The sequence below is a fragment of the Monopterus albus genome, unplaced genomic scaffold, assembly GCF_001952655.1.
Source record: "Monopterus albus unplaced genomic scaffold, M_albus_1.0 scaffold326.1, whole genome shotgun sequence".
Taxonomy (NCBI): Eukaryota; Metazoa; Chordata; class Actinopteri; order Synbranchiformes; family Synbranchidae; genus Monopterus; species Monopterus albus.
Window position 1 is genome coordinate 252,971 of NW_018128206.1, and position 12,406 is coordinate 265,376.

The 12,406-nt window shown below is 42.1% G+C and overlaps 3 protein-coding genes across 12 annotated transcripts in view; 1 reads left to right on the plus strand and 2 right to left on the minus strand.

The window, feature by feature from the left end:
* Positions 1-682: 682 nt before the first annotated feature.
* On the minus strand, positions 683-2,303 carry ostc (oligosaccharyltransferase complex subunit). The gene is made up of 5 exons (XM_020624387.1): positions 2,236-2,303; positions 2,032-2,201; positions 1,516-1,609; positions 1,226-1,423; positions 683-1,134 (listed from the first exon to the last, which is right to left on the minus strand). The coding sequence occupies exons 2-5, from the start codon at positions 2,168-2,170 to the stop codon at positions 1,116-1,118; spliced, it is 450 nt and encodes a 149-aa protein (XP_020480043.1). The 5' UTR covers positions 2,171-2,201; positions 2,236-2,303; the 3' UTR covers positions 683-1,115.
* A 926-nt stretch (positions 2,304-3,229) lies between these two features.
* rpl34 (ribosomal protein L34) lies at positions 3,230-5,847 on the minus strand. Of its 2 annotated transcripts, none has more exons than XM_020624363.1 (5): positions 5,813-5,847; positions 5,295-5,366; positions 5,098-5,197; positions 3,481-3,584; positions 3,230-3,357 (listed from the first exon to the last, which is right to left on the minus strand). In XM_020624363.1, exons 2-5 carry the CDS (start codon positions 5,357-5,359, stop codon positions 3,273-3,275), a joined length of 354 nt encoding a protein of 117 aa, XP_020480019.1. In that variant the 5' UTR covers positions 5,360-5,366; positions 5,813-5,847; the 3' UTR covers positions 3,230-3,272. The 2 variants fall into 2 exon arrangements, with proteins under 2 accessions (XP_020480019.1, XP_020480020.1); XM_020624364.1 differs by lacking the exon at positions 5,813-5,847 and adding an exon at positions 5,522-5,793.
* A 6,043-nt stretch (positions 5,848-11,890) lies between these two features.
* Positions 11,891-12,406, plus strand: part of LOC109974253 (sodium/potassium/calcium exchanger 2) — a 43,754-nt gene continuing 43,238 nt past the window's right edge. For 5 of the 9 annotated variants that reach the window (XM_020624354.1, XM_020624353.1, XM_020624352.1 and 2 more), the window contains exon 1: positions 11,892-12,260. The gene's annotated coding sequence lies outside the window, so the exon portion shown is untranslated. Of the gene's footprint in view, positions 12,261-12,406 lie in introns of all 9 variants that reach the window. The other 4 variants (XM_020624361.1, XM_020624362.1, XM_020624358.1 and 1 more) reach the window with 3 other exon arrangements.

A 12,406-nucleotide genomic window follows, 5' to 3' on the forward strand; every position in this document is an offset into this window, starting at 1 on the left:
ACTTTAAGTATATTTTCATATGTATGAGCATTTTCATGGTATCTTACTTTGGTTTATCAGTCTTGAAACTGCTAAAAAGTGTGATTTGTCACCATCTGCCATCCAGAAAGTTGTTCCCTACCCTCACAAGAATACCTGATGTCACTGCATGGTCCACTGCATATGAGCAGTGTACTGCATGCAGTATTGACAACCATGTAGAAGCTTATTTTAATGTTAAATTTGAATAAGTAAAATCTCAGGTGGATAACTAACTTCTCTATGGACACTGTGCCAAAAAGGTCCAGTACTGCTGCCGTGGTCTCTCAGTGGACTTGGTAGATCTATGGCGCCACCTTCTGGAGGGAGCGTTACATTATGTAGAATCCACATCTGTCATATACAGATATTGTGTGTGAAAACAGTCCAATGATTAGGATTAGGTTAAACACATTCCTTCCAACAGCTGGAGTCATGTTGCTCTTTGGCAGGTTTTGCTCTTGACATTCACATGTATGTGAATGTGTGCAGCAGAAATGAATGCTAAATGCTAATGATACAGTTATATACATTTGACTTCTTGAGCTCTGAAAAGTACATTTATTTAACAACCTCATACAAAAAAATGCCACTGTGTCAGGTTCAAGGTATTCTCTTTACAAAAACAACTTGAGCATCTTTCACACTCCAATCTTTCTGCTGATCTTGATTTCAGATCAGTGGCTCCATCGGAGCAGTGTTCAGCAACTTCCTTTGTCTTCTCCATGTCTGACATATTTCACCCACTGCAAGTCATTTGTAGCTTCTTTTGCTTAAGTGAAAATTAAAATTCTTACAGATTTAATATACTGAAAAATGCCTTCTTGCATAGTTGCTCTGGTTGTGTCAAAGAGACATGAGAAAATTGGCAAAGATGACGTGCCAGTACAAAATAGAAGGCATTCACTGGTGTTTGATCTAACTCTGCAGGAAAGGGTCTTGTCTAACAGTTTGATGGGAGATTTGGAGAAAGCAGAAAGGAAGTCCCTGAACACTGAAGACAACGTGAGACTGTCAGTGCTGTTGGGTTTATCTGTAGTTTTAGTTGAACTGCCTGTTAGGCCACCAAATATTTGAAGTCATCCGTCCATGTTCCTTTAGCCCATGAGGTATCCTCTGAAAAGACAAAAAGCACATTTAAGATAGTGACAGCTCAGAGTGGCAGAATCTAACACCCCATTTTGGTGGGAAACGAGTTTTGACTCACGGCAGCTTCATGCGCATGAACACTCTGGCCATGAAGAAGCTGAGGAGGACACTGACAAAACCAATGAAGAGCAACAGGAAGCGGTTGAGTTTGGGAATGTTTGGCGCGTTGGAGCGGTCCAGGATTATAAAGCCCAGACCTCCCATTGTGAACAGGAAACTGGAGGCCAGTCCCTCCATAATGTACTGGCCATTTACCCTGGAAAGCAAATGCGTCTGCATTAGTTAGGCTGTGTTTACATTACTAACACTTAGTTGCTTTTTCTATGCTTTAAGTGTTGACTGTCATACCTGTATGCCAAAAAGGCAACGGGCCGCTGGTGTCCGTGCTCGTCAGTCATTGAGCCCACACTCGGTGGCTCCACAATAACGTCGTATATTATACCTGTAGTAGTAATAACAAGATGTGAGCTCTGTGAATAGCTGATAATGCTCAATATAATGGAACTACTACTACTAGACCTCCTTGAGAAATTGGTTTCAGCTACTTCTGAAGAACAATTGAACCACTTTTGCATATCAAGTCTGTTAAGTTTCATTCAGCTGGTGTACGATTTAACCACTTTTGCATATCAAGTCTAAGTTAAGTTTCATTCAGCTGGTGTACGATCTTATCCAAGCGTAGCTTGGCTGTGATATGTGTACATGCAGGCTCATTTAAAAAGCCAACCAACTCGTAATGTATCTGACATTATTTCCACAGCACATGAAAACCCCCTGAGATTAAATGATATACTAATTAAACGTAAATGCAGCACAATAGCTCTATCTATCTAGTAGCAACGTTAGCTTAGCAGATCCCTTTACCTCCTGTGATGAGAAAGTAGGACACAATAACGACCGAATACACAGTCATAGCCGACGGCATATGCAGCCACGACGGTTTCTTCAGTTTCACATTTGGACATTCAAGAACAGTAAACGGTATACTGTATAGCATCTCCATGGCTGAGAAAAATACTGCCTATCAGCACAGCTGCAGCCGCCCGGACTTGTCTGTGCAGCGACTTTACAGCTGCAGTCGCCCGGACTTGTCTGTGCAGCGACTTTGTTGACGTGTCCCGGAAGTACATGTTGTTTTTCTGTTGGATATAGTTTAGTTTATATGTATAGTTGTATACATATATTTTTGTTACCCGTGTTTTACTATTTAAAGTTCTCTTTTTAAGCAAAACTTCCATTATCTTTCCATTAACTTTAAGCTAAATGCAATTTCCATTTTAGTGCATATACTGTGCGTGACGTCAATTTAAAGGGACCGTAATTAACCCTTTGTTGCTTCACTTTAAATAACCCAGGACTCCCGAATTTTAAAATTTGGAACAAAAATATAGTCAACTTTATTTTTCATTTTAATTACGTATTTTCTGTATGTAGACAAGTGCACTTATATCTAGAACTTTTACACCCTCTCTGGTGAATAGCATGTTTACTGTCAATGTAAAGTAAAAGTAAAAACAGTATAACACAGTGTATTTTGTGAACATGACGTTGTTATATTGGTGTAAAGCTTTTCCCCCCTTTCAAATAGTTTTTAGATATGGAAAAATGACCCAAAGTACAGTATGTCGTTTGTAGCGTTCAGCTCTGACTTTTTCTTACCTTAGAGATGTATTAATCCTTGTTGTTCTGGCAAAATTGAGCAGCAACAGTTTGATAATCAACTGATCATTTATTTGTCAGGAAAACGTCAAAATTTTGCAGGTTGCAGCTTCTGAAATGTGAGGATTGGATCCAACCTTTACAATATTAACATATCATTGGGTCACAGGAACTTTCTCCACCTTTTGTTATATTTTGTCCGATTAATTGCCATGACCAATAGATTAATTCATGTGTTAGTTGTAGCCATGTCTGTTAGTCACCAAATGCTCAAAGTAACTGCAATTTACTTTCTTAACCTTTCTTAACACACCAGGTCCTCTGGTTATAAAGCTTTCAAAGATCAAACACTGGTTGCACATAATCCCTGTTTTCAAATACACTGAAAAATCACAACAGGAAATGGATTTGTCTTTTTTTTTATTGTGGCAATACAAATACACATTTTACTTTGACTTCTGGCTCTGTGCCTGCGCCTTGAGCACCTTGACGACGATCTTCTGCTCCTCAATAAGGAAAGCACGCTTGATCCTGATAAGAAAAGACAACTTAATGCATTAGGCATTCACAACTTAGTTCAACAACACAACAGTCCTTTGTACACAAGCAAACAATCACACTCCAGTCTGTCAGCAAGAAAAAGATTTCTCTTACCTGTCACGCACACACTTGGCGCACATGGAGCCTCCGTAAGCCCTACTAACATGCTTCTTGGTCTTGGAGAGCCTCATCAGAACCTGAGGTCTAACAGCACGAATCTGAGAGACAAAGAACGCAGCACTGATGAGGGGAGAGCAGGCAGCAAGTACCGACTGAGGAATTTGCATCTCATTGCAGATTCAGTTATAAAACCACAACGTGGACTCTTAAGTCTACTCAGTAAATATAATAACAGATAGACAATTGCATTGGCGCTGCCATATCTCATGTAGTGTGTTGCTTAGTTGCAAGCTGTACAAGCATCCTACACCCTTGAAAGACGTAGTAACAAAATAAGCAACAGTCCTTTAAACTCTTGGCCACAAATGTCGCTTGTATTATGATTTCATACAAGTCATTGTGCAACTGCAGCTGTACAAAAATGATAAATATTATATTCTTGATAAGCAAGCTGATCCTATTTTGACTGTAAATGTCTCCCTTACTTTGTTGTGCACTTCTTTTAGGTGGAAACACTGACTGAGGATTTGGAAATCCAAATTCCTCATCCTCCCCGTCTTCTGTTCTGACAACTTGCTCACAATTAGGGTAATGAGCAGCTCACTGTGTTGACAGTGCACATTTGTGAGATCTCACTTTAGAGTCAAATACTTAAGGCCCTGATATCATTAAACTGCCTTGGGTTAAATACATGCCAGTTGCATTTAGGTCTCAAAATGCCACATCTGGACAGTTCCAGCTGCAAGATTTACTGTTTGCAATTCAGTTGTACTGTTCAACATCAACTTCCAAACAAACGCCCAAGTCAGATCATTACATGTACTTTCACTATTTACAAATAAAACTGCAAACTGTAGACCTGCAGGGACAATCATACCAAACAAAGCTTGTGAACTGACATTACAACTGATGTTATCACCCTTTAAAATCAAATCTATGGAATTATGCCCCCTAGAAGTCAAGTCAAAGTGTTTGTCATATGCACAATATGGAAACGCGTTTCCCTGTACAATGAACTTCTTACTTTGCCATCCACATGAATGCCACACAATACAAATGAAATAAAGTAGATAACACAAAATCTAAGGCACTAGAAGGACCTGATGTCATGTATTGACATTTCAGTTGAGTTACCACAAAAACAAAAATTATGCAGTGTTGCATAATTACTCAAAATACCGTCATGCTATTGCTGAAACATTCTGACAAACAGCAGGGACAAAGATCACTAACTTGGAGAATGCAAAGCAACCAGAGCCACATGTGGGATGCAGTGTTTCTACATCTGTAGAGCCAGGTGTGTCCCGGCGCAGGTCTATTTGACCATAACTGACAATTTAAACACCTGTGAGTCTCCCAATTCTGTTTGTTCTTATGAACACAGCTCATTTCCACTTCAGTTGCCCACTCAACTACAGGCCTTTTTCCTTTTTAAAGCCAAAAACTAGGAAAGGCAAATAACGTGAGACCCCCCCACCCCAGATATTTTTGATACTGAGCTATACAAACAAAAACTGATTTTGTTGATTGACGTCAATACACCCATTCGCAAATAACGTGAGACCCCCCCACCCCAGATATATGTATATATTTACAGTGGGCCCCACTTACTCCACGCAGTCTTCCTGGGCAGATGCCACATGCTGACTTAGGAGCTTTGCCAACCTTTTTAGTGTAAAGATACACAATACGGTTACCGGGCGTCCGGGACCTGCAAGCAAACAAGACAACAGCAAAAAAAAAATGTAACAACTGTGCAGCTTCACAGAAAAACAATCTACCAAAGAAGGTGCGAAACGCTCACTTACAGTCTGGTTTTGTTGGAAGCGGTGTTGTAGGACAACCTACGACGGTAAGTCAGGCGCTGCACCATCTTGAAGCTGAAAACAGATGATACTCCGTTACATTTGTGACAAGCTAGGATGCTAATTGTGCTAGCTGTGCTATCGATGTCGGTGACACCGGCTTAACTGAAATGGTAGCAATCAAAGCATTGACCCAATTTACCAGACCGACTGTTTTCATTCATATTAACCTTCTCCGTAGCTTTGGCTTGTGTGAAAATACTATTTATCAGCGTTGCTGTTAACAACAGCCTTTAAAGCATTTAGTACTGTGTTGAGAGAGCGGCCATCTAAGGTCCCAGGGACCGTATTTTAAGTGTCCCACAGAATCCACTAGCTAATAAAATCATCACTTAGATGGAAAGAAAGTCGTGTCCTTAGACTTCGCTTTACTTAAAATTAACCCAATCTGCTTGTAAATCGTAGGATTACAGTGGATTATTAAAACATGATACTCTAGAGGAAAGCAGAAGCCGCCATACCTGATGTCGCCGTAACCGGAAGAGGAAGAAGCCAGGCCGGTCAAAAGTCAAAACTTCTCCGTGCTGGGTATTTTTACTCTGCCCCCTGCTGGTCGTCGCTCTTTATTACACATATGAAACAAGAGCTGATGTAATGATGATTAATGTGGATGAAACGTCCTTGAAACTGCATCAGTCAAAACCTTCTTAACTCCTTGTAAGTATCAGAACAAATTAAACACGACGTTAAATAAACCACTAACAAATACGGCGTCAAAGGTATAAAAAGTCATGCTAATTACATAGATAATGCATAGGCTTGCCGAGAGAGGAGCTATGGTACTGTATAAGGATGTCAGGAGTGGCAGAGAAGTACATCAGAGTAGTTCAGGATATGTATGAGAGGAGTACGACAGTAGTGAGATGTGCTGTAGGTCAGACAGAGGAGTTCAAGGTGGAGGTGGGGCTACATCAAGGATCGGCTTTGAGTCCCTTCTTGTTTGCTATGGTGATGGACAGGTTGACAGATGAGGTCAGACAGAGATAGCTAAGATAGATAAGATACCATCTTAGATGAAAGCGGAGCGAGGAAAGATAAAGTGAATTGGTATGTTCCAGCTTCTGATTGACTGAACACACCTGAGCCAGGTAATCAGCAGCAGGTCAGGCAGGGATAGTTGGAAAACAAGCAGGACAGCGGCCCTCGAGGACTGGAATTGGTCACCCCTGGGTTAGAGACTGTAGCAGTGAGGAAAAGACAAGAGGCAGAGATGGAGGTAGCAGAGATGAGGATGTTGAGGTTTTGTTTAGGAGGGACCAGGATGGACAGGATTAGGAATGAGCACATCAGAGGGACAGCTGAGGTCGGCTGTTTTGGGGACAAGGTCAGAGAGGCCAGATTGAGATGGTTTGGACATGTGCAGAGGAGGGATAGTGGTTATATTGGTAGAAGGATGTTGGAGATGGAGCTGCCAGGCAAGAGGTCAAGAGGAAGGCCAAAGAGGAGATATATGGATGTGCTAAAAGAGGACATGAAGTTAACTGGGTTGAGAGTAGAAGATGCCGAGGATAGAGTTAGATGGAAACAGATGATTTGCTGTGGCGACCCCTAACGGGAACAGCTGAAAGAATAAGTAGGTACAGGTAATGCATCTGTCTGTAGCTCTTTTGCATCTCTTTGTGGTTACTTTGTGTCTCTTGTGGTTGTTTTGCATCTCCTTGGGGTAATTACTAAGTACATTTTCAAATATCAGTGTGTTTGTTACACTAGCTGCTCAACTGGCACACCTAAACAAGCCCTAATTAATGCAATTAGATGCACCTGTCTGACAAGTTAAATTGTTCAAAGGCCTGTCTAGAGTTTATTCTGCCTAATCCTTAGTTGTGACCCACCCAACTCCACAAGCAAGGAGCAATGGAGGCGACTATAAAACAAATCAAGGTACATTTTATTTACAAAGACGATACATATGTTGTCCAGTAGATGGCAGCAATGATACACGTGCCACTTGCAGATAGCTGACAGACTGTGATAGCTGTACCTGTTACACAAATACATAGCACACATGTAAGTACACATTATTCTTAAAGCATGATCTGTTTTTCAACTTTCCAGAGCTCATCAGTCTGTCACTCTGTCAGTAACGTCTCTTCAATTAACATAGTTTGACTCCTCTTACATAGTATTTGACATAAGAGCTCACTTAAAATGATAAATGTTTGTTGTCCATCCATCCATCCATCCATCTATCTATCTATTCTTCTGCAAGACTGGGGAGTTGCAGAGTGTTTTATGTTTCACAAAGTCCCCATGTCTTGATGATGAAGTGACTTTATGGTTACAATCTGACACTCTCTCACTCACACTGGACCAGTCAGAGATGACAAGATAAGCCATATCACCTTAAGTGCACTTGATTATGTAAGCCTCTCCGACCCCCCACCCCACATCTCCTTGGGCCTTCTGTGTAATCTGCTGAGATTTAAACCTGCTGCTCCTGTTTAATAAATCCACTACGATTAAAATAGGATTACAGCTCTGCCTTCGCCTTCCTAATGACATCATGAAATATTTTGTGACTTTTTTTTTTTCCAGTCGTTGAGTTTGTGCTCAGGTTACCTCATCGTCCTTCTTGCTTGTGGCAGCCAGACAGGCAGCACTGGTTTTGTACTTTTTCGCCTCAGGGCGAAGAAGTCATCCCTGAGGCCCAGCAGGTCAGCACATCTGTGGGGCTGATGACACAAGGATTCGCCTTACAATGCTGTTCTGCTCCACATCAGATGTCTCTGTGGTGGATAACAGCCAGAGAAAATATGCTGCAGTGTCAAGCTGTTGTTTGCTTGAACCCTGTGTCATCACAGAAAGTACCTTTATACACTACTACAGCACCTTTCTATGCCCTGATGCCTGCTGAAAGTGCTTCAACACTATTTGATCATTCATCCATTCACACACCAGTGATATCACCAGAGACAACTTCAGTTCCAATGTCTTGCCCAAGAACACGTGGATTGGAGAAGCTGGGAATTGAACCGCCGTACCTATGGTTAGTGACTGTACCCCCTGAGCCAAAATACTCTGTTACAAGTAAAAGTCCTACAATCAAAATGTACTTAATCATCAATGTATTAGCATTAAAATATACTTAAAATACCAAAAGTAAAAGTTCTAATTATACAGATTAGCACATTTCACATTGATGTATATTATATTATTCATGGGTAATTACTGATGCATTACTGTGTACATTACTTTTCATGTTGCAGCTAAGGCGGATCTTATTTTAACTATATGCATGAAGTAGTGATGGGTAGCTTGTGAATTTCCCACCAGGCATCAATAAAGTCTTATACTTACTGTATTTTGTTCTGTTAATCAGATTCTGAAAAGTAACTGAAGTTATCAAATAAATGTAGTGGAGTAAAAAGTACAATATTTGTTTCCAAAATGCTGTTGCTGTTGCAGTTTGGTTGTGTCTGCTCATTGCTTTGTGGCCACGTCTCCTGGATGTACCCGACCGCAGTCGGAGATATTAAACGCAGCCAAGTAGCAAAAGTCATAAGGACACGCTGCACGTTGCCGCTGCTACTGAGGGGGTGGCACAACCTGATCAATGCGACTCTTTGTCCTGTTTGTCTTTCTGTAGTGTTGTCCTGCAGTGGTTAAGTGTTGTAAGGTCACAAAAGGCAAAGACTGATTGGATTTTTGCCTCAGATGTTCTCATGACCCCAGCAGGGAATTCTATTTAAGACCATGTGTTCTATTGTAAGACACAAGAGCTTACAGCATACAGGCAAGTGTAAAATGAGGCTATGGATTGTATTACTCGGTACCACTTTGTACCGATAATCCTGACTATAACTGTACACGGAAGCAGTCAAGTTTTAACATTTATTTCACATTTAACTGTTAACATCAGTTCAGAAATCCTGGCTGCACTACACGTTTACACAGTCACTTTCAAGCTGTGTGCTCGTTTCTAATCAGCTCCAGAACTGCTACTGCTCAAATGAATATTCCCATCATCACCCCTGGTGTTCAGCTAGAGTGGTCTGTCCCGCTTTGTCTTCTCACAGTCTTGCTTTTGTGTCCTAACTCCGAGGCAGACTTTCTGTCTTTGGAATACGTTTAGTCAGCATTTTAAAGGCCTCAGTGATTGACTCTCTACTCTCGGAGCATCCCGTTGGTGTTTGTGCCTATTTTGTTTTGCTGACTGAATTTTTCCTAAAGACCAGGTGGCCTGTTCAAGCCTCTTTGGACAGACTTTTTGGTGGTGGTGCTGGTGGTGAGGAGGTAGGGGTTGCAAATATGAGGCTTTCAACATCCAATTGGGAGTGAGCCTCTTAAATAGAGTTTATCTTAGGACTCACCAATTTCACTGCTTTCCTCAGCTACAGGACAGAGCAAAATCAATACCTCACACCAGTCCATTGTCCTTCCCTCTTCACTGGAAAACTTGCTGGGTTATCATCACACCATCTGCCCCCCACTACCCTCACCCCACTGCTGACAAATCTCTACAACTATGTAGAGCACAAAGGCTCGGATTTAGCTGCCGGGCCGAAGCGAGGGTGAGCTGTGTGTATGTGTGGGTGGTGGGAGGACAGCCAGTATGGAAGTTTCTGTTGTTTTTGTCACTGCACAGATTTCAGATGAATCAAAACAGCTGCCACCATCGCCCCTTACAAACCCCTCGCCCTCCCCACCACGACCCACATGACCTGTGATCAGACATCACTTCTATGTTGGAAATGTGGCCAGATCAGGAGCGGTCATTGTGCGGGTGGATGGGAGGCATTGTTGGAAAAGAGCTGACAGCCTGTGTCATCTGATGGGCCAAAATATTGACAGATGTAATTTGAAGAGCTGAGGTCACAGGATCACAGCGGCGCTGCAGACGCATGTTCTCATACAAAGAAATGTCTCATTTCAAACAAATAAGCCACTGTGACAGCCCTGGTGTCTTGTACAGTCAAACTAGTTTTTGATGGACTGTCAAATTTCACTGAGGTCGGGTTTATTACACAGGGTTAAAATAGCTGAAATGAATCCCAACACTGATTTGCACGTTATTTTCCCTTAACAAATAAGAGACAAAGGTGCGTATTGTTGGCATGTCATCCTCATTACCTTTAAAATTTAGGGGTTTCAAGAGACTTGTATAAAGTTGGGGCACTCACAAGAGACAGTTTTTATAAAGAAGCATTAATATCAAAGCAGCACCGATATCCATAATGCAATGTAGTGCTGTCTTTAATTAGAGCCTCTTTAATAAGCCCGACGACATCACTATGGTTATTTTTTTCACCCAGTTTAAAGATCTTCCTCCAGCGTCACAGCAGAAATAACTTCAGCCATAGCTCATTTCCTTGTTCCAAGTAAACCGAACTTCACTTGTAAAATGTGGAATGCCCCTTTAATTCTCCAGGCTGATAGATAGCTCGGTGACAGTAACCATAGTCTACTTACTGTATGTGTTTATTCGTTTTAATCAGTGTGAAAGTGCTGGCACCAGTTTGTTTCTGTGGAAAAACTAAGGGACTGGTTGGTGAGGATGCCCAGTGGTGATGGCTCCAGTACGAAATGGATGTAGTTAGCTGATCAAACTCGATCACTGTGACAGAATGAACAGTGCTGGATTCTTGAATGTGACAACATTTCACTCACAGGACTCCAGAGTATATTTGTGCAATAATAGGGAATAATGATTGGAGGTTACACCTTCGTGGTGAAAGGGGAACTTAGACATTTTCCTTGCTCACTTTTTTGACAAGCAGGGATGATGTGATCTCAGAAGAAGGCTTGATATTAGTGACCTATTCAAACTGAAGCAAATTGGCCCAAAAAGCAGGTGTGACCTTTTTAATGTTTTAATCCACTTCAAAACCCAACACAATAAATTAACAGATGTAAATATGAACAGTTCAACAGTTTGGGATGTACCCCTGTTCACTTTCTTGCTGGTCTGTTAGAGGAAACAAATACAGTCTGATGTCTGTGCAGTAAATACGAAGCTACAGAGCGTTCAGTCTGTTAGCTTAGCTCAGCATTTAGTTTGGACACAGTTGATGTTCAATCCAAGGCTCAGGATTAGATTCTGGTGGATGTGACATCTGTTTCATTTTGAACCTGACCTTCATCCTAACCTAATCCTCCTGATCTGACCATACCTCTACTTACTCTTGAGTCTTGGGATCCAAGAGCAACCAAAGGTAAAAGACAGAATCTGCTTACCAGCACTTCTAAAGCTCACTATTTAATATACTATATATACACTTCACCTGCTGCAAGAACCAAAGTGCAAAAATAAACATGTGGCAGGGTCCAGGGACTCACTGCACCTCAAATATTACACTCTAGTTTAGAAAAGTGAAGATGTACCATTTGTAAGTGATGCTGCACGTGTTGTATTTGAATAATCGACGCATCACTTGCTGTTAACCTTGAAATGACCCTAGGCATGCACACACATCCGCTGCTGAGCTGAAGCACACCGACCTGTTCCTTCATCAGAGGACTACAATAAATCTATGGAAACTGTGCCTTTGCTGTGTAACCACGGCAACTCCTCCCTCAAAATGCAACATCACCAAAGCCCCCACCGCGTGAACCGGGCAGGGAAGGATGCACTGTCTGCAGCTTACCTGGCTTTATTATTAAACCACCCGGTTCACGTGGTCAGCCCAGCCCAGCACAGTATTCTGCCACATCAACAAGGTATTTTCAACCTGGTGATTTTGTCTCTCTGTCCCTCTCAGCCGAGACGGGAGAGCTGCTGCTGCTGCTGCTGTGAGGGAGAGGGGTGCGCGCAGTTGGAAAAGCTTTTTTTATTCCCATAGCTCCTCCTCTGTCGTCGGAGAGCGGAGGCCGGTCATATTGCGTTCAATGAGAACACGAGGGCACCGGAGAGGATTTCCTAATTCCAAGCTGCTGCGGTGCCGTGCGGCTGTTTTCTCGCCTCTGTCAAAGGTAAGGCATGCTACGGTTCGCAGCCACTCCACGCGTCATGCGCCTCGCCAGGGAACCTCATCCTGGGCTCTTTTGGTTCGGGGATGGTGGTTAGCTGTTTGTTGTGTGGTGATACCACCGAAAGGGCGAAGGCTTTACTGAAGGGC